General features: G+C 43.3%; 1 protein-coding gene across 1 annotated transcript in view; it reads right to left on the reverse strand.

Moving 5' to 3' along the window:
* Nucleotides 1-304: 304 nt before the first annotated feature.
* The window catches only part of KIF1B (kinesin family member 1B), a 132,190-nt gene continuing 109,445 nt past the window's right edge, over nucleotides 305-23,049 (reverse strand). The window contains exons 33-49 of the mRNA XM_081087054.1: nucleotides 22,072-22,190; nucleotides 21,390-21,445; nucleotides 19,316-19,424; nucleotides 17,932-17,998; nucleotides 15,770-15,854; nucleotides 14,494-14,599; nucleotides 11,480-11,594; nucleotides 10,470-10,603; nucleotides 9,664-9,725; nucleotides 8,197-8,342; nucleotides 7,776-8,015; nucleotides 5,702-5,773; nucleotides 4,433-4,554; nucleotides 2,918-3,067; nucleotides 1,630-1,822; nucleotides 1,307-1,425; nucleotides 305-773 (exon numbers count right to left, since the gene is read on the reverse strand). Coding sequence (XP_080943180.1) covers nucleotides 731-773; nucleotides 1,307-1,425; nucleotides 1,630-1,822; nucleotides 2,918-3,067; nucleotides 4,433-4,554; nucleotides 5,702-5,773; nucleotides 7,776-8,015; nucleotides 8,197-8,342; nucleotides 9,664-9,725; nucleotides 10,470-10,603; nucleotides 11,480-11,594; nucleotides 14,494-14,599; nucleotides 15,770-15,854; nucleotides 17,932-17,998; nucleotides 19,316-19,424; nucleotides 21,390-21,445; nucleotides 22,072-22,190 — 1,938 coding nt within the window. The 3' untranslated portion in view covers nucleotides 305-730. The remainder of the gene's footprint in view (nucleotides 774-1,306; nucleotides 1,426-1,629; nucleotides 1,823-2,917; nucleotides 3,068-4,432; nucleotides 4,555-5,701; nucleotides 5,774-7,775; nucleotides 8,016-8,196; nucleotides 8,343-9,663; nucleotides 9,726-10,469; nucleotides 10,604-11,479; nucleotides 11,595-14,493; nucleotides 14,600-15,769; nucleotides 15,855-17,931; nucleotides 17,999-19,315; nucleotides 19,425-21,389; nucleotides 21,446-22,071; nucleotides 22,191-23,049) is intronic.

The following is a 23,049-nucleotide window of genomic DNA, read 5'->3' on the forward strand; positions in this document are numbered from 1 at the left end:
CTTTTGACAAGTCAGCAGCGGCCACTGCCGCAGGCCTGTTAAAAGCTCTCTGCTCTCTTCTCTTCCACTAACTGAAAACTGCATGACCATGTTCTAAGCAAGCCCGATTTCAGAGAATATACCTGTCCCATTGCTGAGCTCACCACAACCTTCTCCCTGAGTGGAAACGCAGGGATTAGTGAGGGAAGAAAGCAACAGAGGGAAAAAGGTAAGCTCTTCCCTCTCAGCTTCCAAAAAGGCCAGATGTCTCCTCCCTTTGTCTCTAAGCCACCCAAGAAAAATTAAAGTTGACAGCACAAACAGAGAAAAGAAAGAAATGTATTATGTTGTCTTGAAAAAAGACAGATAGCCAAAGACAGCAGTACAGACATCAGAGGTGGTCACAGGGGGAGCTCTCATACAAAAGGAAGCCAAGATATACCAAAAATAATTTGGAGAGTCACTGGATTTCCCTCTCTCTGTTTTTTGTTTGTTTGTTTTGTTGTTGTATGTGTTTTTCCCCTTTTGTTAGGCTACATGCTACTAACAAGATTCTCAGCACAGGAAAAAAGAAAAAGGGTACAGGGCAATGGAGATAGGGAACAGGAGCTAGAAAAAGTGCTGGACAAGAGGGAAAAGTAGTTAAGCCACAGGATTACATACAAGAGCAACCGTCAAGAATCACAAAGAGAAACGAGAGGTAACACTTCCTTTATCTCTGAGAAGGCGCGTGAGGGTGCGCAGCAGTCACTCAGTACTTCGGCTGGCTCAAGCCTCTGAGGGAGAGTTTCGACCTATGGGTGACAGAGAGAGAGGCCCGTTAGGAAACTGGATCCAGATGTTTCTCCCTCACAGGCCTCTTCCCCCATGCGCCCCTCCTTGGACTTCTTTCTAAACTGCGCTGCAGACCCAGGTCTCGGGCTCTCTGAACAAACAGGCTACACTGTGGTCTTCCTGCTGGGGGACCTGCAACATAGCCCCTCATAGGATGGGAGGCTGGTCATAGTGCTGAATACTGACTGGCAGGCCGGTAAGGGCCTCCCAATCTTCCCTTTGCTCAGCCCCACAGACCCTGGCTGCAGACTCTTGAGAACAAAAAGTCCAAGCAGATCGGTTAAATGCAAATGTGACCAGGGTCTCCTTAGCTGCTAGGGACACCAGGAGCTAACTTGTGAGAAGCTGAGGCCTCGTCAGCACCCCACAACCGCACTTACACCCCTGTCCTTCCTCTATTTTAAATCTGTTTGCAAAAAGACTTCCTTCCCTATTTATGCTGATGTTCCTGGGACTGAAAGCCAAGGAAGGGAACGCAGGGACAGCTTCTTACCGTATTGTGCCAGCAAGGAGTGGATTAAAGGCATATAACCAGTCACTCATGTCTTTGTCGTTGAGAGCCTGCAAAAGGACCCCACGGTGCTTTGTGCATACAGCGAAGATGTTAGGACTCTGAAAGAGACGCAGGTAGATGAGAAAGTTACGAGGGCTATGAGCAATGGGGACCTGGCCATATTCACAGGGCATACGGCACTTCGCACTGGCACTTCAGAGAGCCAGATATACAGGAGAGACACTGTATCACACAACAGAACCCAGAACTCAAAAGGGAAGGGCATGCATGGCAATGAGAAGGCGAGAGAGGGCAGGACTGACCTTCACCATGGCCTGCTGGTCCTCGCTGTATTCCACCTGCGCTGTGGACAGGTTAATGATGCCACGCTCCACCGGGTCTTTGTCGCTGTTATAGATGAAGACGTAAGGGCGACGGACCACAACAAAATGCTTAGCCCAGTTGCTGGAAAATGGCTCCTTGAAATGCAGGTATCCTTTTTTGGAAACCACTGAGCTAAAAAGGACAATAGAAGATAGGTTTGTTTCTCACAAAAAGAAAGTGATTATGAGCCGAGAACCATCAAAATATGTCTCACCTAGGCCAAGTCCCTTGTGTAAAAAAAACAGGACAATGATCTATTAGGCCTAGGACAGGGGTGGACAACCCCTGGCACGCATGCCAAACATGGCACACCAGTAACTTTTGCTGGCACGCGAAACCCTCTCTTATAATCTTCCATTTACAATTTTTTTTCTTAATATCGACTTTTTTATTTTTCAGATAAATTCAGTGTAGGTGCATCTTAGATAAATAAATAATTTTACATAACAAGTTATCTTAAAGACCATAGACATGGATTGACGAGAGAGGGGAAGAGCAATTTCTATGCCTCTGCCTTAACTCTCCCTGCCTTCCTAGATCCGACCAGTGTTTTGGTTTCATCCACATACACTTGTGAATCTTTGTTCTCAGTGATGAATTCTGTTAAGTCTCGTAATAGGAGTAGCCTGATGGATGAAAGTAGTAGCTCGTGCATATCTCTGAAGGTCACGAAATATAAACCTGATGTAAAATCTCTGTCATCAGTGATGCAGCAGCAAAAGTCCCACTGATAATATCAAACAGAGTCATAAAGTTTTCTGTCAGACTATCAGTGTACATGTATACATTAAAAAATAAATGTATTTTTCATCATCGTATACTGTGTTTTTGTCGCTCGAATGAATTTTATTATTTCTTCAAGGTTCTTCACATACGTGCACCTTAAGAGATATCAAGTAGGCGTAACATGTTCTCAAAAAATTAGGGTTGGCACGCAGAAGAATTCTGAGTCAGAGATTTTGCTGGTTTTGGCACGCACTCACAAAAAGGTTGCCCACCCCTGGCCTAGGACCTTATCTGCCAAAGCAACACAGCAAGAGGAGACACAGCAGCACACAGCAAGCGGAGCAGGTGGGTGCGTGACGGCACAGCGGGGCGGGAACCCGGCCGGCGCTCTCACCCGGGTCCATGCACATCACACTGCAACAGAGGCCTCACGGAAGAGCTGCAAGCACATTCTTCTGACCTGTTTTAATACCCAGCATCTCTGGGTAATACAGTACTCACCCTGGTCTAATTTCTTCAATATCTGGAACAAGGTTGAGAAATTCATTTTTCCCTGCTCGGGCCAAATACGGTGTTTCCACAGTTGGGACAATTTGAAACTGCTCAAATTCTGGGCAGGGACTAGAGGCCCGGGAATTGGCTTCTGGGGTCCTTTAAAAGAGAGTTAGAGGTTAGGGACAGCAAGAGCTTCAGTACGGAATGCAGATGTGTACAACCCCCACCAGCAGGAACGAGGCCTCTCCGTACACCAGGGGCCCTGCAGACATCAGGTCCAGAGAGCTCGCCTGGGAGGACAAGCTGGGTCAGAACGGTAACTCCAAATGCCACTGGGCTCATCCTTCAGAGGTTACAAAGGAGGCTGGTCACTGATGAGCACGTGTCACTCAGACCACCTCCTATTCTGAAGCCCTGAACAGAAGTGTCTCGAACATGACTCCACCCCCGTTTCAATTTAGTCCCAAGGTTACACCTAGCACAGCGGCTCTCACAGTGAGGACCCTGACCAGCAGCATCAGCTGGTCCTGGAAACCCATTAGAAATTCAAGTTCTCAGGCTCCACCCCAGACCTAGAGAACCAGGAACTCTCTCTGGGTGGGGTTCAGCCATGGGGGCTTTAACAAGCCGCCCCAGTGATGCACTAACATCTGAGAACCAAAGCCTGAGGGACTGGCAGAGAAAGCAGATCAAGAGGTGGAAGGCTGTCTCTGAATGGCCACAAGGTGCACAGCTGCACGCCGCCCTGGACCAGGCCAGGCTGTACGGGAGAAATAATTCCTCTGCTCTGCAGTGTTAGTCATCTTCGGACAGCAGCCTTGCCTAATTAATTGTACTTCGTCAATTACAAAAGCCCATTTGTAAATGCCTTCCCATTCCTCAAATTGGGATGCGTCTTACAATCAGCAGTGTGTCACATTTTAGCTGGCAGTGCTTTTTCTTTCTTGGTGAACATAAAATAATATCTGACAGTCAATGGCAGCCGAGAATTAATTAGATTGCCTCTTTGTTATTTTCTCCAGCCACGTTCAATTGCGCGAGTGCTGGTACATTCGGATAGACAGCTGGATGATAACGAGGTGGGCTCTGACAGGTGAGCGTAATGAAGGAGACAGGGCAAAGGACTTTGAGGTGCACTGTACTGATGAATTCATATTAAAGTTGTCTCCATTAGTCTTACCTATACATTTTTTTGTATCATCAAAATATTTTCCCCAAGATGGGGCTTCCTATGTGGGATATGACTGAGGAGAGAAGCAGGGTGGGAGTGGAAGGACAAGTGAGCAGGACGGGAATAAGAGGAGTCAATGATTTGGTGCAGGAAGCTAGGAAGACGTGATTATTAAAAGATGTCAGTAGCATCTTTCTAGACACTGTGACATCTAGAGAAGGCTCCCCATATTTCCGGATGCTGCCTAGGGGGCTGGTGCTCCCCTCAGCTGAGAGCCACTGAGCTAGAGGAAGACCAGCCTTTCCCCTGGTTCTTAGATTAGCTTCTCGCGGTGAAATCTGGGCACCTACTTCTGATCCACAGAGTTGCTCCTAGAGTCCACCAGAGAGGGGCAGGTGGAGGAGGGAGTGAGGGTTGAGCTGCTGAAACTGGACACAGAGGGATCCCGTCCAATTGGAGAGATATCCGACAACTGGAAGCAAACAGAACAGAGAGAGTGAGATTCAGATGGAAGAAACTGTCTCTGCAATAAGAAGCTTTGGCAACCAGTGACCTCACTTTAAAAAATATCCTGCTTCAGGTTGTTTAAGAAAACAAGCCTTACAGATAAGTATTTTATGGCCCTCGTGTCCTGTTAGGAATCATGACATTTACAAAAGAGGCAAGGCTGGCTTTTTATATTGGCACTGCCCTCCTGCATTAATTAAGTGACCTGATGCATATGAGCTGAGCACTTAGCACACCAGGCAAAGTTCTAAGAATATGGCAGAGGACCTGGCCTACTTTAGCTTACACTCTAAGTGAAGAAGGCAGACAATAAGCCAGTCAACACATCAAGAAGTGTCAGGCTCTGGTTGGGTGGCTCCGGTAGTTGGAGTGTCGCCCGTACACCAAAGGGTAAGGGTTAAATTCCCAGTCAGGGAACATACCTAGGTTTCAGGTTCAATCCCAGGTCAGGGCATGTATGGGAAGCGACCAATCGATTTTTTTGTTTTTCTCTCTCTCCCTTCCTCTCTCTCTCAAATCAATAAGAACATATCCTCGGGTGAGGATTAAAAGAAATGTCAGGGAGTGATAAGTGCTATAGCAAAAAATGAATCAGGGAAAGAGAAAGTTTCATTGTTGGCTTTACAATGCATGGTTTACAATATTTGAAGTGAAAAGGAAACATCAGTGAGCCAATCATGGGAACATCTGGAAGAAGACTATTCTGGGCAAAGGAATGGCAAGAGTGCAAAGAACCCGCTTGGCAGGAATGATCCAGAAAGGACAAGATGACTAGAATAGAGCGAATGACCCACAAGTTCTTTAAAGTGTTCACCTCACTCTTTGTGGAAGGCTACAAAATCTCATGCCACCAAGAACCTCAGGACTTCTGTTCCCTGTCACACATGACAAATCACCCCCTACAGAATACTCTCCAAGGGATTCAGGGGAAAGCCAAAATAGCCCCCATCTGATAATCACTCTAAGAGACACGGAGACATACTTTCACCTTCAGAAGTCGGTATTCTGAAAAAATCAGATACAAGAGCAGGTATGTCATGCAACCATGCTATGCCCACATCAAGCCACCTAAAAGCAGCGTACGCTGGGGACAGGAAACGTGAGCGGCTCACCTTACAGTCACTGATGCTGCCGTGCACCTGGCTGAATTCCCGGTTGAAAGTGTGGGTGAGAAGTTGCAGGCACTAGGAAAAACAAAGGCCAGCATTAAGTTTATTTTTTAAAAAAATTGTTTATTGTTCAAAGTACTAGTATTACATATAGGTCCCCCTTTTTCCCTCATTGACTCCCTCTAGCCTGCCCCTCCCCCCTCCCCCCCAGGCCTTCTGCACCCTATTGTCTGTGTCCATGGGTTATGCATATGTGCATACAATGTCTTTGGTTGATTACCTCCCACCCACCTAAACTCTCCCACCTTCCCTCTGAGATTTCGCACTCTGTTCCATACTTTGATGTCTCTGGATCCACACCATCCATCACTTTATTTTGTTACTTAGATTCCACATGAGTGCAATCATGTGATACTTTTCTTTCTGGCTGGCTGACTGACTGATTTTACTTAGCATGATACTCTCCAGGTCCCTCCATGCTGTCTCAAAGGGTAAGAGATTCTTCCTTTTTACTTCTGCATAGTATTCCATGGTATAAATGTACCACAGCTTTTTTATCCACTCATCTATTAATGGGCACTTGAGCTGTTTCTAGATCTTAGCTATTTTAAATTGTGTTGCTATGAACATAGGGGTGGCAGCGTAAATTTCAATGGTTAAACAAAGCTCTGGACACAAGGCAGGAAGGGAAAATCATATGCTCAAGTCCCACAGTGGCGCTCAGATGCTGCCTAACAGCTCTAGAAATTAACTAAGCATATAGCAAGGGGCCTGTATATGCCTAATGAAAAAGGTAGTGTGGATAAAAAAGCCATTTTCAAATCTATAAAAGTGAATACTGCAACATCATAGTTTAAAGTGCTTAAGAATGCAATAGCATCCCTTTCATTCTTAATTTGCTTCATAATTTCTCATTTGAATTACTGCAATAGTTTTTTTCTGCCTCTAGTCCAGTGGTTCTCAACCTTCTGGCCCTTTAAATACAGTTCCTCATGTTGTGACCCAACCATAAAATTATTTTCGTTGCTACTTCATAAATGTAATGTTGCTACTGGTATGAATCGTAATGTAAATATCTGATATGCAGGATGGTCTTAGGCGACCCCTGTGAAAGGGTCGTTCGACCGCCAAAGGGGTCGCGACCCACAGGTTGAGAACCTCTGTTTTAGTCTCTCTCTTCATCACAAATCCATCCTCTTTATTGCTGTCAGAGAAGTCTTTCTAAAACAAATACCCGTTTAAAATACTGCCATGTCACTCCCGAGACACTCTAAACCAAGGGTGGGGAACATACAGCCCACAGGCCATATAAGACCCTCGAAATCATTTCATCTGGCCCTGCCAAGGTGTTAGGGGTGAGTTAAATGTTTGACCAAATATAGCAAGGCTAAACTTTTTTTTAATATATATATTTTTTATAGATTTCAGAGAGAAAGGGAGAGGGAGAGAGAGATAGAAACATCAATGATGAGAATCATTGACTGGCTGCCTCCTGCACAACCCCCACCGGGGACCGAGCCCGCAACCTGGACATGTGCCCTTGACTGGAATCAAACCCAGGCCCTTCAGTACACAGACCAATGCACTATCCACTGACCCAAACAGGCTAGGGCGCAAGGCTAATTTTGAAGTTGATAATTTTGCACGGCCCGAGAATGATGCTATAAATATCCAAATGCTCTTGGCAGAAAAAAGGTTCCCCATCCTGCTCTAAACTCTCTAGCATGGAATGCACGATGCCCTGGCCCATCTCCCTAACTCCATCTCATGCCCCCACAGGATTCCTTCACACTGATCATGCAGGACGGCTAGCTCCCTCTTGAGCCAGTTCACGATGCCCTCCTGGGAAGGCCTCGCCTCTGGCTCCCACAGCACCTAGACATACGCCTCTATTATATGCTTGTCACCATTTGCATGTAAGCTAATTAAGGGTAGACCTGAGTCCTATTTGTTTCTATATTCATAGTGTTAGTGCAGGCCTTGAAACAGAGGCCCTCAAAGAAGGAAGAAAATGAAACGGAAAGTCGATCAGCTGAGTCTCATGGGCAAATACCCAGCCAAGGGAAGGGAGTCACACCTTGGTGGCCAGCTCTTTCTCTCGGTCCACCAGGCTCTCAATGTCTGCGGAGTCATAGCCGCTGCTCTCGCTGGGTGTGATGGCACTTTCAAAGGTGGTGGTTGAGATCTGAGAGGAGATGCTGGTGGAGGTGCTGAGGGTCCCACTGCTCAGGCTGGGGGACAATGAGTCGCTCAGAGATTTGGGGGCGCTGTCACCAAGTCTCTCACGCAGCAGCAGGAAGTGGCGAGTTTTCTCCACCTAAAAAGAGCAACACCGTTGCCTCAGCAAACACAAAGCTATTACGATTTTAGTAAGAACAGTATTATGTCTCACGGTGATGGGAACCTGGAAAGCCAGGATCACACCGAGGCGGTGACGGAGAGTCTCTGGCCTGAGCTTTCATCTGAGCACCCCGCCCCCTCCGCCCCCCGCTTCGTACCTCATGGATGAGCTCCAGCTTCTCCAGCTCCCACTGGTGCTCCAGGATGAGGCTGTCCCCACGGGGCCGCCAGCCAGCTAAGTTCTCTTCTCCCCGCACATAGGCCACTGATGTATCCAAGACTTTTCTCCTCCTCCTCTGCATGCCTGAGACAAGAGGAAACAACTCTTCTTGAGAAAAATCTGATTCCAGTGTTACCTCAAAATCAATGAATAATTCATATACATAATGAAATAAGAGAGACTTGGTCTCTAGATACATGGGATTTTGTTAATAATAATTCAACCCCCTTGAATTCAAAGCAATTCTCTAAATTCCTTTTAAAAGTAAGATTTACATTATTTGATAATTATGAAGACTACAATACAACTTGAGAAAAAGTTATTATGTTAAGTGAAAATATAGAGGCAATTACATAGTCTGTACAGGATGGTTCCCAATATATAAAAATACACCCGCCCATCCACACATCCACATTCAGTAGTTCAGGTAAAATGGCAGAGGACAGATGGCTTTACCCCAACATCTCCCATTAATTTTGTAAAATGTTAAACTGTTTTTACATATAAAAGACATAAATTCATGTTAATTAAATAATCCTCAAGGAACTCTCTGGACACTATAATTAGCTACTATTGGGACTTAGAATCATACTCAAAGTCTTCTTTTTTAAAATCTAAATCTTACCTGTGAGCCCTGACCTCTTTCCACATATGTTCTCTAAAATTATTCCAACTCATATTAACCAAATGTTTTTTTTTAAAAGAATCCTGACTTTTATGCCTGGGTTGCAGGCTCAATCCCCAGTAAGAGGGTATGTAGGAGGCAGCCAATAGCTGTTTTGCTCTCATATAGATGTTTCTCTCTCTCTCTCTCTCTCTCGCTCTCTCTCTCTCTCTCTAAAAATCAATAAAAACATTTTTTAAAAGAATGCCTAATATTAAAAACAAAAACCTTTTGTCCATGTTCCAGTTTACAAACATAAAAATCCAAAGTTCTGCTTATGGCCACAGCTGAAGGAACAGAGCCCAAAGAGACATCAAAAAGGACACAAACAAGTTCAATTGATTTGTCTTCTCAGCACAGGAAATTCAAATTCTAGTCTGACAGCACCTGTGAAGTGATATTACCAAGTTAACCTTGGGGCTAAGCTGGAGAGCGAAAGGATTATGAAGTTTTTCAAACCAAAATCACTCTAATACACTTGACTATTTTATAATATTCCATAGCCCGGGAACATTTTGTTTTGGTAAAATTTTTATAATTGTATTGCACGTCACAAACCAAAGTATTGTAACTCACAAAAATATAACTCACAAAAATATAGCACCAAAAATCTGCTTGTAAAATATGCTTGGTTTCTAATAAAGTTTATATTTTGCCTACATGGGTAAGGTAGATATTTGACACGATACACTCCAAACATATGCAAAGACAACTATCACCTCCCCATCCATTAGCTCTTACCTGGACTACCTGTGTCAGCCATTTTGCATAAACTGAGTTCATAAATTCCAGTGACTCGGTTGCTATTTAAATTAAAACAAACAATTACTTAATATCTTATATCACAGAAACAGGAAAATCTGACTACTTAGAACACTCCTCTGTAGGGACTGCAACCCACCCTCACACTTAAGTAACTTTTCCTATTCTGAACTTAACTTTTTCATATAAGGAATCTGTTTCCATCTCAATCTTTTGAATATTTTTATTTTAATAGGATGAATAAAGTTGAATGATAAAGTTTACAATACAAATATAAAAATGTGTCTTTTCTTACTGCAAGAGAGAAAAGTTGGGGGAAGTCTGACTAGAAAATGATAACCATCAAATTCTGGGGCGTGTGACTAGGGAGAGGTACTGAACCTTCTATTATATCAGTAATACTTATATCTTATGCTGGATGGTGATGTATAAGTATTTACTGTATTATTCTTGATATATTTTTGTATATCTTAAATATGAATAAATCTTTAAAAGAAGAAAAATTCCCTTGGTACTCTGTTAGAATAATAATGAGACTTTAAAAGAAAATTCAGTCCCTGTGAACTGTTTTGGAAGTGTTCACAATGTAATATTCCTTCCTTCCCTCTTTAACTCATCCAGTCATTAGTATTTTATTAAATGCCAACATTCAGGTCACTGCATCCCAGGTGTCGGTGCCATAATGGCTTACAGGTAGCCTGAAACAGCAAACCAGGGCTGCCTAGGGTTCTGCTGATTCTTTACTGGGCAAACCAACTGGAAGCTAAACTTGTCTCAAAACTTACGAGTCTGGTGACTTCGAGTAGCCGCTGCCAAAGAGGCTGCGCAGAGAGCGTGGGGGTGAGATCTTGGCATCCCGAGAATAGAAGACCATGCACACGTCCTTGGTGATGACAGCTGGCTGGATGCAATGATCCAGCTGAAAGCAGACAGGAGTGGGCTCCATTAGATACAGACAGAGCATCTGAGACAAAGTCTGTGCCACCACATTCAGAATGCTGGTCCTGGATGTGGGGCTGGAGGATTTCAGCTCTACCAACTATTTCAACAGCAACACAGCCGATAATATCTGGTGGTGTTCCTTGCAGATGCATTTAATTTCAAAGTTTTATTCTGTAATAATGGCTAGCATACTCTTCTAAATCCTTTTATATAGCATCTTAACAACTTTCTGAGGTAAATGCTATTGTTCCAGCTTTAGAAATGAGGAAATAGAGGCATAGAGAGGTGAAATCACTTGCCCAGAGACATGCAGGCAAGTGGCAGCACAGGGATTTGAACTCAGACAAGCCTCTTCCAGAGTCTGTGCTGTTTGTCACCACTAGGCTCTGTCCATGACTATAAAAGCAGGAGGCGAAGTTTTCTTAAAATCATACATTCTTTGAAGAATGGTGATTAGGGTACTAATGCTGAAGCTAAAAGAAAAGTCATGTGACTTTTTGATTAAATAGAGATTAGGAACAGAAACTAATATAATCAGAATAGTCAGCAAAGTAGAATAAAATAACTTGCCCTGGCCGACGTAACTGTTTGTCGGAGCAGCGTCCCATAAGGTGGGTTCGATTCCCGGTCAGGGCAAGTTTGGGAGGCAATTGATAGCTGCTTCTCTCTCTCTCAATTTCTCTTTCTCTCTCAAATTAATTTTTTTAAAAGCTTATCTTTTTAAAAAATAATTAACTTCGGATGTTGAAGGAGAAAGGACCTCAGTGGAATCTTTCCTCCCCGTGTCCTGCTCTAGTCTGGCCACTGTTTGGGGCTGCCTGTTCACAGCAATTCAAGTTCCGGTTCTCCTCACCTCTAAGTAGGCCGACAAGGTCATGTAGATCTTTTCCCCACAGGGTGTCACTCGGTTGAGAAGGAGGGAGTTATGGAGGGAGCTGTCCCACACGGCCTCAAAACGGTAGAAGGTCCTAAGGTCAGAAAGGCAAGAGAGAGTCATCCCAAAGCGCTGAAGCCACCTTGGTCCAGGTGCTGTCCCTGTCAGTAACATCACAGAACCTATGCCACGCAGCTCTCAGTTTACTGAAATCGAACAGCAGAGTGGAACCTTTACTCCTGGGAGGAAAGGGCAGGATTCCTCCTTTTGTCCCCGCCCACCATCAAGTTAGCAATGCTATTTTTTATTTTTTAGTTTTTAGAGTCTGCTTCTCCTCTGCCTAAAACAAAAACAGTGAGATCAACCAAAGGGATTAAAATGAAAGGATGAGTGAGTATGAACAGAAAGTAAAAGAAGAAAGAAAGACTAAGTATGATCATCTGTTAATCGAGAGCAGGAAGCAAATACTCGGTAATCTGTGGGCTGCAGTCTTCATACCACAGCCCACTTCTGCTGGCCTCACAGATGTCACAGATGAATCTGGGAGAATTGCTGGAGGAAACAGTATAGAAAGCCTTGCTTCACACAAAAGGACAAGAGGTTATTCTCAGCTGACGTGTCAGTAATATGGTTTTTAACACCTGAGGTAGCCAACTACGATGTGTCAGTTTAAAAACCCCCAAACTCACTCACTTGAAAGTCAATCTTACATTTAATAACTAGAAGTTTGATTTAATTTCCTTCACTATTGAACCAGGATTTTTTCTATTCCAAAAGAGAAAACAAACAGATAAGATAAGCAGCCCTGACAGGAGAAAGAGAAAAGCTTAAAAATAAACAAAATATTTCTCACAGACTCAGCTACCCAAGTAGCTAAATGGGCCTCTACCACCACACAGGACAAAAACAAAGAAAAAAGTGAACGATTATGCAAAACTACACACAGAGCAGCAAACTTTTCAAGCTTCTGACAGAGAGAAGACAAAGAAGACAAAAACAAAACCTGAGGTTCTCTATGAAGTGAGGGGAGTAACATTCTATTTTGCAATGTAGGAGGGGAACCTCGTGGGCAGAAGAATAAAACAGACAGGTTTATAAATGGAATAGAAAATAATGAAAGACTCTACACAGCATTTAGGAAGCCATATGTGGAAGTACACACACATCAGAAAGCCCTGGGCACAACAGGAGCACAGTCTTTCTCTATGCCAGGTTTGCTTAGGTTTGGGTGGGGAACACACAAAATTAAAATAGCAGTCAAAGTAACAGAGGACACAAAGCATTCTGATAAGCTAGAATCTCTATGTGCAAAAAAGCAAACAGAAAATACCTAGGAATATCCTTATCAAGAAAGAGTCTGAAAAAACATAGGAAAAGCTTTCGTTAGTGCAGCAAAAGAAAAAAAAAGGGAAAGAAAAGATAGAAAAGCAGAAGAGAAGAAATATATAAAAAAGACAAATTTGCTGTTTAGCAAAGTGAATTCAAGAGGACAGTTAACAGAGAACTCCATGGGACACAATTTATACTAGTAGAGGGGTTACAATGATATGGGTCCCTCTCCCAGACATTCAATTACAGAAAATGCTGGGCAGAGGAGGGAATGTGGAGACCACCTTATTAACAACCCTTTCGGAGGTGACTGAGTATTGGAATGGTAGGAAGTTGCTGTGGGAAATAAGTCAATTATGTAACATAAATGTAGGACTTGGAAGGAAAGGAGCCATGGCCTTTGTGAGTCACACTCTGCTACCAATACGTCAGAAAAGCGCTTTAACGTGCACACATAATACACCCCAACTGGAGTTCTGTAAGTGCAACTGTGAACATTAAATAGAACAGAAGCTCTCTGAACCAAACTCCATTTAGTAGCTCCCTGCATCGACTTACAGCCTCCATGTCCCTAAAGTATAAAGACTGATGTCCCTTTCTCACTGACCGTTTGAAGCTAGCGCTCTCTCATACATATTCCAACCACCTGCTCCCGAGAGGTGAGCTGCAAGCTTATCAAGTGTTGGTAACCTCTGGTCCCAAACCTATTTATGTAGCTGCATTACTATAATCATCTCATTTAATCAACTACTAGGCAAATCAATAAGACATTAGGACAAAGAGAATTTCTGTTCATTGTAAATCAAAACTAAGTGTAAAAACTCAGTGGACTGTTTTGATAATGGTGAGTAGTGTAAAAAACAGTTGTTAAATTAAGTGCGGGTGAGATCAATATGAAAGAAAGGGGAAATGATAAAATTGTAATGCTAAATGATAAAAAGTTTGAAAGATATGGCACTTATAATTTCTTCATAGGCTTCTAGTTCTTGCTCCACCAAAGTAAAAGTCACAGATGATGAATTTTTTGATGGATATGGTTTTGCAAGAAAGACAACCGGACAACCAATAAATGAAAAGGCCTTGGCTTTACAGCAAGTGCTTGACAAATCAATGTACATTTATGTAGTTTAAATTAAAACAAAATGTTTAAAGTGTGTATCTTTTCATTATTCTTGACTTCAGTCAACTTTTTAAGCTTCTATTGTGAAAGGTAAGATGCTTCGGACAAAACCAAATTCGTCTCCTACAGCAACTGACTTGCTGCTGGGCCCTGTCTTCTCCACAGCCCCTGCCAGCGACTCTTACGGGCAAAAGGCAGAGGCTCGTTTCTTTTTTCTCCTTCCTATGCAAAACTACAGCACAAGGAAACAATGGGGAAAAAATTAATTCTGGCCCAAACTTTTAATCCTGTTTTTTCCCTATTGTCTTATTTTTCTCTCCCTCTTCTCAACATAGCTGTGAGCAAGTTTTTCAGGAACACACAAACACAGAGAAATCCTCTGCTTATTTTGGGGGAGTAGGGTGGGTAGGGGATGAAATGAGGATTTTGAAGTGAGGAGAGAATTAGTTTCTTCATCTACATAAAAGTCACTAATGAATGAAGACTCTAATGGGGTACCAATCAGTCCCACGGGGTGACTCATCGCACTCCGTAGGTGCCCCACCTGCTGGAGTTGTGGGAAGACTTCAGGTACTTGGCAGAGATGATATTTAGGGAGAGGATGGCGTCAACCGCAGCTTCATCCACCTCAGCCTTATTCCTAATCCGCCCTAAAAGAAATAAAGACACCAGAGCATGTGAATATTTTAAAAAGAAAGCATCTCTTCTGTTTTATGTAATAATATTCCACATAAAAATCAATTTGAAAAAGCTGGACAACCACTGTCCCAGACAAGAGAGACTAATCTTCCTTCCAGGGTTTCTTAATCTCGTCCACAGACACCGAAGGGGAGGGTCTATGACTAGAATTCAAAATGTCCATCAACTTGACAAGGAAAAAAATTACCATTTTATTTTCATGAGCCTCTAACTGAAATTTGGCATTTTCTTCCATTATGAAGGGAGGGGACAAACCACAGGAGAATCAGCAGTACTATGAATTCATCCCAGCAGAGACCACAGATGTTTTCATATCACACTAATGTAAAATATCTAGATATGCATCACCACTTTGAAATAGAAACTCAACCTGCTGCTTATTTAACGTATCAATAAAGAAGAGCTTAGGTTACACATTTGTTTAGTAGTTTAACAATTGTATTTCAATATTATATAGTTCCCCTTGTAATCCCAAGTACTTTCTACATTTAAAAACCTAATTCTGAGACTTCACTACTGCCAATGGGTTTAAGGCAACAGAAGGCTCAGAACCCCTGCCACATATTCTGAAGTTTATACTATTTAGCCAGTTTTCCCCTCTCATTACACCTTAATTTCTCTACTCTGCCTATGGGTGCTAGCCATTTGCATATTACACATATTCCAGACTATCTTACTTAAAATGTTTCCTTGTGTGGAAAACAGAACAAAACCCGTCTAATCGCTCTGGAACTTACTCCAATCCTCTCCCACAAAGCTAACCCCGTCCTCTCGGGTCCTTGTGTTGTGAACTCTCTTAGCACAGTCTGTTCTCAATTTGGCACTTATTTATCAAACTGCTTTGTACATTTATATGTTGTCTCGTCAAGTGAAGGGCAAGGTCACAACGAGCAGAGACTTCTAACACAGAACGATTCCACGGTACCCGAGTAAAATAATGGCTGAATCATGTGTCCCCGATGGCGGAGCGGAGAGAAAGAGTAGCTTCAGGGTCAAGGCCTCTGCATTCTCCACGGGCCACATGCTCTTGTCCAGTCTCCCACAGTCAGTCCCTCTGCCCAGCAGAACCATGTGATCTCCACAAAGCCTGGCTCCGTCCTCAGGCAATGGAATGTACTCACCTACCACCAGCTCACGAACATCTTTCCAATGGAGCTCGCTTCCCTTCTCATGGACGATGGTCATTGTGATCCTTCGTTGAATGCCCTAGAGAATGGAGCAGGGCTGTGATTTAGCTGGGACAAACTATTATTTCCTCCTGTTTCTGGTTTTCTGGATTGTTTGGTGTGTCAGAGGGCAGGAAGGAGAGGTATGAAGAAAGAATGGAAATGTTAACCACACTGTTATTCTAAACAATGGGGCATAGGTCAGGGACCCAGGAAGAGTCAGGTTCTGATATGGCTTTAAGAATAGATGCTTAGCCAAAACCGGTTTGGCTCAGTGGATAGAGCGTCGGCCTGCGGACTGAAAGGTCCCAGGTTCGATTCCGGTCAAGGGCATGTACCTGGGTTGCGCGCATATCCCCAGTGGGAGATGTGCAGGAGGCAGCTGATCGATGTTTCTCTCTCATCGATGTTTCTAACTCTCTATCTCTCTCCCTTCCTCTCTGTAAAAAATCAATAAAATATATTTAAAAAAAAAAAAAAAAAAAAAAAAAGAATAGATGCTTAGACCTAGCCAGTTTGGCTCAGTGGTTATGTCTCTCTTTTAAAAAAATATACTTTTATTGATTTCAGAGAGGAAGAGAGAGAAACATCAATGATGACAAAGAATCATTGATCAATTGCCTCCTGCATGCCCCCTACTGGCATGTGCTCTTGACCGAAATCAAACTTGGGACCTTTTAGTCTGCAGGCCAATGCTCTATCCACTGAGCCAAACCAGCTAGGGCAATGATTCTCTCTCATCACTGATGTTTCTATCTTTCTTGCCCTTTCCCTTCCTCTCTGAAATCAATAAAAATATATATATTAAAAAAAAGAATGAATGCTTAGAATGTATGTCCCAAAGTATGAGATTCCCAGCTCCCCTGCCCACAGGTGTCAACCTACATTTCACGGCCAGATTTTTCGCTCACTGAAACCTTTATCCTCTATCTCCATTAAGATCTTTTGGCTGTGAAAGCAGTTTCCAAACATCACAAAATGAAAATTGTATAGAATGACATTGAAGCTGCATGAATTATAGTAATTGAATGAAACAAAATCTTTTACCAAAATAGCACTTCTCTAATATATTTATTTATTTACTAGAGGCCTGGTGCACGAATTTGTGCACAGGTGGGGTCCAGCTGGCCCGCCCGATCGGGGCCAATTGAGCCAGGCCAGCTGGAGGGAGGGGATGTGGGAGGTTGGCAGGCCAGCCTGCCCCTGATCGGGGTGGGGGAGGCCGACTGGTAGCGGGGATGGCATGGGGAGAGGCTGCAGGCAGTTGGTGGGCTGGCCCCACCCCCTGGCAGAACTCCTGGTCAAGGGAACAATTTGCATATTAGCCTTTTATTATATAGAACTAGAGGCCCGATGCATGAAGATTCGTGCAAGAATGGGCCTTCCTTCCCCTGGCTGCCGGCACCGCCTTTGCTCTGGCCAGAGCCGCCTTTCTGCCTTCCCACGCTGCCCAGAGGTCCTGAGCAGCTGGGGCGGTGCGGAACGCCTGCATAGTCACCATGGTAATGATGCAAGTGTCCCGCTTCGCCTCTGGCTGCTCGGCGCCTGTGTACGCAAATTAACCCACCACCTTTGTTAGGTTAATTTGCATACTCACTCCTGATTGGCTGGTGGGTGTCACGAAGGTATGGTCAATTTGCATCTTTCTCTTTTATTAGTGTAGATTATTTTTTAAAAATATATTTTTATTTTTATTTCAGAGAGTAAGGGAGAGGGAGAGAGAGACAGAAACATCAATGATGAGAAAGAATCACTGCCTCCTGCACACCCCCTACTGGGGATCAAGCCTGCAACCCAGGCATGTGCCCTTGATCGGAAACAAACTTGGGACCTATCAGTCCGCAGGCCGACACTCTATCCACTGAGTAAAACTGGCTAGGGCTGTATAATATATTTATATGTAAAAGCAAGAGTATATATAAGCCAAAGTCTGAGGAAGAAATTAAAAACAAGCATATTAAAAAGGAAAATAAAAAGTACAGGACAATGTCCCACTACCTCCACATCCCTTAGAAATGGAGAGGAAAAGCAGAAAATCAGAGTTATGGTTCTTATTCTAAACTTTTGTGTGTATGTGTGTGTTTCCTCCTAGGTCTCTTTTGCCCCCTCATTAGTACCTGGTGAAGCAAAAATGTCCCTTGGCAGGGCAAGCCTGCTGTATGGTCCACCACAGCTGGGATATACCTGTAACAACAGAAATGCAAGGGAAAGAGTGAGACAGCCGCTCAAGCTGACTAGTGCTACTTCACCACAGGTCTTCCCTGGCTGCTGTCCCCCACTGGTTTTTGCTTTTCTAAACTCAGATCCATGTTTTTTTCACCATTCAGGCATTTAATCACACGGTCATTCACATCCAGTAAATGTTTCCACATGTCTATATCTCTTCATCTTTACTAGACTTAAGTGCTCACAAGACAATAATGTCTTTTGGCTCCATCCCAGTCTCTTGCATAACAGATACCCATAAATAATGCATACTACAATAGGGAGTACAAGGAGAGAGGAGATCATTTAGATCCTACATCATGTTACAAGAATCAGAAAGAAATTAACTTAGTAGAAAGCATGACTGTAACTACCTCTCCCTCCTAATGCAAGCCATAATCACATGATGGATCTGTCTATAGGAAGTCACATTCCATAAAGCGATGTCTCTACTGACAACTACACACAGGATCGACAGCTGCAGACCTCACACATAGTGGGAACGCAGTAATTGTTTCATGGAGATGAGCGTGATGGTGGTGGTACTTAGCATTATACACAGAGGGTCATCAGGATAACATTCATCCCCTACCCTCTACATTAGCTAACACAGCCCCTTGCCTCTATTTCAGGAGGGGGATCTTTTTTGTGTGTTTTTCCAAGAGCATTTTAGAGAAAACGATAACTGATATATTTACCACTTGCTCTAATACCGCTCATACAGAGAAAGCAGGCCAATGCTGATCATTTTGATCTAGGACCATGGTCCTCAACTGGGGGTGTTTTGGTCCCCCAGGGATGTTTGGCAATGTGCTACTGGCATATAGTGGGTAGAAGCCAGGGTTGTGCCTAAATATTCTACAACACACAGGAAAGCCCCTGACACCAGAGAATTAACTGGCCCCAAATAGTGGCACGGTTGGAAATCCTGGTTTAGGGAAACACCATCCCCCACCTTCTCACTGAGATTATTAATGCAAGTCTTGACCATATTATGAGCAAAATGCTTCTTTCTTTGCTGCTGATAAAACTCACTACGTAGGTTGTCTTCCCTCCTAACAAAATGGCAGGCGCCATGATCTTGCTGTTGCTAATTAGAAGGTAAATTATTACACTAAGCAGTCATTTCTTTGACAGATGTTTGATTCAAAGAATAATAGCAAGACCACCAACATTCAATTCAAAACTGGAATTTGAAAGTGACAATGAATCATGAATAAGAATAGAGGTTCAAAATTATATTTTCTAATTTTGAAAAACTTGACCTTATTTAAAAGTTTAGAAAGTTGGACTTACTCTCCTGTAGGCTCCAATTCACTGATCTCAAACCAAACCAGAAGATCATACTTGCTCATGCTCTGGCCAAGGCTGGTTTTGCTCATGGTGTTTAGCTTGGTGGCTGGAACTTTTAAAAAAGTTTTAGAAAAAGTCAAAATCTGATCCAAGTCTACTTAGTAAAGTGTAAGCTTCTCTAATGCCAGACTTCAAGGACACGCTTGGGAAAGGCAACAAGAGTCAGGGGATAGATTTCAATGCGGAAGACCCCGAGAAACGCCAACATCAACTATGTCAGGACCTCTAAATTCAGAGAACAAGGAAAGGGAGAGTCAGTATCTTTCTCCCTGTCAACAAATTATCCAACGGTAAGAAAACAAGTTTCGTCAGGGCTGGTCGTTCAGTGGTAAAACATTGGCCCTCAGACTGAAGGGTCAAAGGTTAGATTCTCCGTCAAGGGCATGTACCTTGGTTGTAGGTTTAATCCCTGCCCCAGTAGGGGCACGAGTAGGAGGCAACCAATTGATGTTTCTCTCTCACAAAGACGCTTGCACTTTGTGGCATGCGGAGCAGTAGCATCATGGGAGACAGACCTATCCTCCAACGCAGCGGTTCCTAAACAGGATTCTGTAAATCTCTTGTTACACATTTTCTTCAGATATAAATTCCATATTCTTAACTGTACTGATTAAATACATTAACCAAAACCCAGTATTTCCAAGAATTTTAGATTCTACATAATGGGCATTTTGAAACACTGTGTAGAAACTCTAAACTCTGGCAATACAAAGAGGGTCCTCTGCTCAGAACATGGGAGCACTGGAGTGAGAGTCCAGTGACTGGGGATCGAATCATTGCCCAACCACTAAAGAGCCATGTAGCTTTGGCTGAGTCACTTAATCTCTATGAGTCTGTCTCCTCTTTTATATAATGTAGATCATAATATTTCGCCTGCTATCTCAGAAAGGTATTATGAGGATCCACGACAATGTATCTGAAGAGGCTTTCTGAGTAACACAGCGCTATTCATACATGTAGCCTGTCAGCATTGCCCACTCCGCTGACTCCCATATGAGTTGGTAACACTAGTCAAGAGGAAAATAGGGTTAATGATTCTGACAGTCATTTAAGGGTCAGGAAGCAAAACCAGAAGCATTAAAAACCAAAACCAAAAACATGTACTAGTAAAAATCTTTAAAAATACTATTGCAAAGACACCAAACAAACAAATATAAGGAGCCCTCACCCCCAGGGTGGAGTGAAAGAGGCACAAGTAGACAGGGTGCTTCCTGAAATCTCTCTAAGCAAATGTGACAGGATCTCGTCAATGTGCTCAACTCTGCAGTCAGTTCAAGTAGCAGAGAGGTCTGTGTTCCACACAGAAAGCCAGGCTCTGGGACAAGCCCCTGAGGATTTACATCTAAGGCAGAGCTAATTTACCTACTAACCATCTCGTTTAGGTACCCTCTCGCTCTGGCAGCTGGGAACTGGCAGAAAGAGAAAAGGCGGCAGGGGGTCCGCCCCATCCTGGAAGGTGGCAGCAGCAGAGGATGCAAGCACACTGGCGTGCTCAGAAAACATGTCCAACGCATGCACATTCACATAGCCAGACACGAGAAATCGAATCAGCTCAATCTTTCTCTCATGGTCTGAAGGCAGGATGGAGATGAGGAGGATAGAAGTGGAAAATGAGCACAGGGAGGGGTGGGAATGTGGGCAATGAGGGAAAGAATGAAAATAAACAAAGAAAAATCAAAACATGATAAATGAACATGCAGGATAAATTTAGTATGCAAAACAACGCCCAGCCCCTTAACAGTTACAGGGAGTTACATACAAAGCGGACAGATTTGGAAACAGGGAGCTTATGAAAATTAACAAGACCAGAGAACTGGCAGGAATGGAGTCCTATTGTTTCTTACTGCTTATTTTAAGTCAGGAGCCAAGAATTCCAGTTCTGGCTAGATACAAGAATGTGTAAGGATACATAGAAAAGGAGCAGGAATTTGAATATGATTTTTGTTGGAGGAGTCATTCAGAGTAAGAGATGTATTCACACACAGAACATCATGCGAAGCACGCAGCTAGAGCTCACCTGGCTTGGAGAGTGGCATGGGCGGAGGGAAGAATCGTCGAGATGGCTGAGGAGGACTGTGAAGGAAGAAGACCAAGTTCTTAAGATAAAAAGAGTCTCATGGAGCTAATAATGGCATGTTTAAGTCCCCTCTAGACACAGATGGTTTGTACTTTCAACTCCAGCATAGTATCAGATACCAGACATAACTCCAGAGTATAACTGAGGCTAATACATTTTAATAAAAGTCCCCTTCTAAGTCTTAGCTAATAAATGAAGTAGGAAAGTTGTTCTGTTAACACTGACACTCTGCCATCATCCCAAAGTCCCCACCGTTGCTCTCCTCACCAATTTTGATGTCTCCACTTAGAACTTATGCTTCATAAAGTTCTGGGCCTTTAGGAGCAATTATACACAATTTCATGGTATAGCCCTGTCACTTCAACTTTCGGTCCTATTCAAAGTCTCTTCCTACAAAAACATGGTACTCAAGGCCACCTGGCAAAATTCAATGTGCTCTACCTACAACCAGTGATTAGGTGGCGAAGAAAAAAAGGTGGTGACGTTTCCAAAGAGAAAACATCGAGTAACATAAAACTGTTATTTAGTTATCTTAATCCCTCAAAAGATTTCCTCCTTTCCAGCAAGTGACAATAACAACGATAATAATATCAACAGAAATATTTGCTCATCTGGCCCAAACCTGTTAAGATCCTGTCCTTGCAGGTGAAGTGGGTGCTGTTGATAATGCCCGAAGACTTCAAATACTATAGGCTTGGTTTTGATATATTCCACAAATGATTCAGTGACCTCCACTGCAATCTAGTAAGAAAAAAAGCCAAATTAGATTAAGGAAAGATTTATTATAATTCGAGGCATTTTTGCTGCAATCAGAACTTGAGCACTTTTGAGCTGGGTATGTGCTGGGTATTTTACTCTGCACGCCTCCCACAAGATAAGCTAGGGGTTCCTCTCTGGTTTTCATTCTGGGGTAACTTTACTGAGCTTCAGGCATTTGAGACCCTCCACCATCTGCCTGAACCGACCTCTGCCCCCGGCTGCTCTCCATATACTTGTTTCCACTTAATCAAACTCACCCACTCTCTCCTGTTTCGCCCTTAGATGGCCCAGGCTGCAGTCCTGCCTGCAAGGCCTTCCACACCTCCATACCTCTAAGTCATTCCTAGACTTCAAGGCTCAGCTCAAACAGTAACAACAATAAGGGAAACAGGGCTGTTCACCAGGTGCCAGGTACAATGCCAAGTCTGACCCACCTTTCCTTATTTATACTATATTCTCCAAGAAGTGCCCTCACCTCCTTTCCATACCCAACCATCCACCCCCAACAAAAAAAGTAACTCGAAGTATCATGGAAATAACTTCCCCTTCTCTCGACTCCCACTGCATTTCATAAATATCTTTCTAATGTCTCTAGATCTTGTTACTTAAATAAGCATTTCCCTATCGGAATTGTGAGCTCTTCAGGAATAGATAATCTGTGATTCACCTGTGCATTCCCCAGGGAGCCAGGCACAGTCCTTGTGCGCAGTAGCCAATGTTTATTGCATACATGCAGGCTCAGGTATATACAATTAAACATAAAAAAGAAAAGTGTTTTGTGTTTGCTTGTTCCACTTCTGGAGTTGTCGTTTCCCCTCGTACTTTAGAGAGTAGATATGTC

Source organism: Myotis nattereri (genome assembly GCF_964212035.1).
Source record: "Myotis nattereri genome assembly, chromosome: 3".
NCBI classification, from domain to species: Eukaryota; Metazoa; Chordata; class Mammalia; order Chiroptera; family Vespertilionidae; genus Myotis; species Myotis nattereri.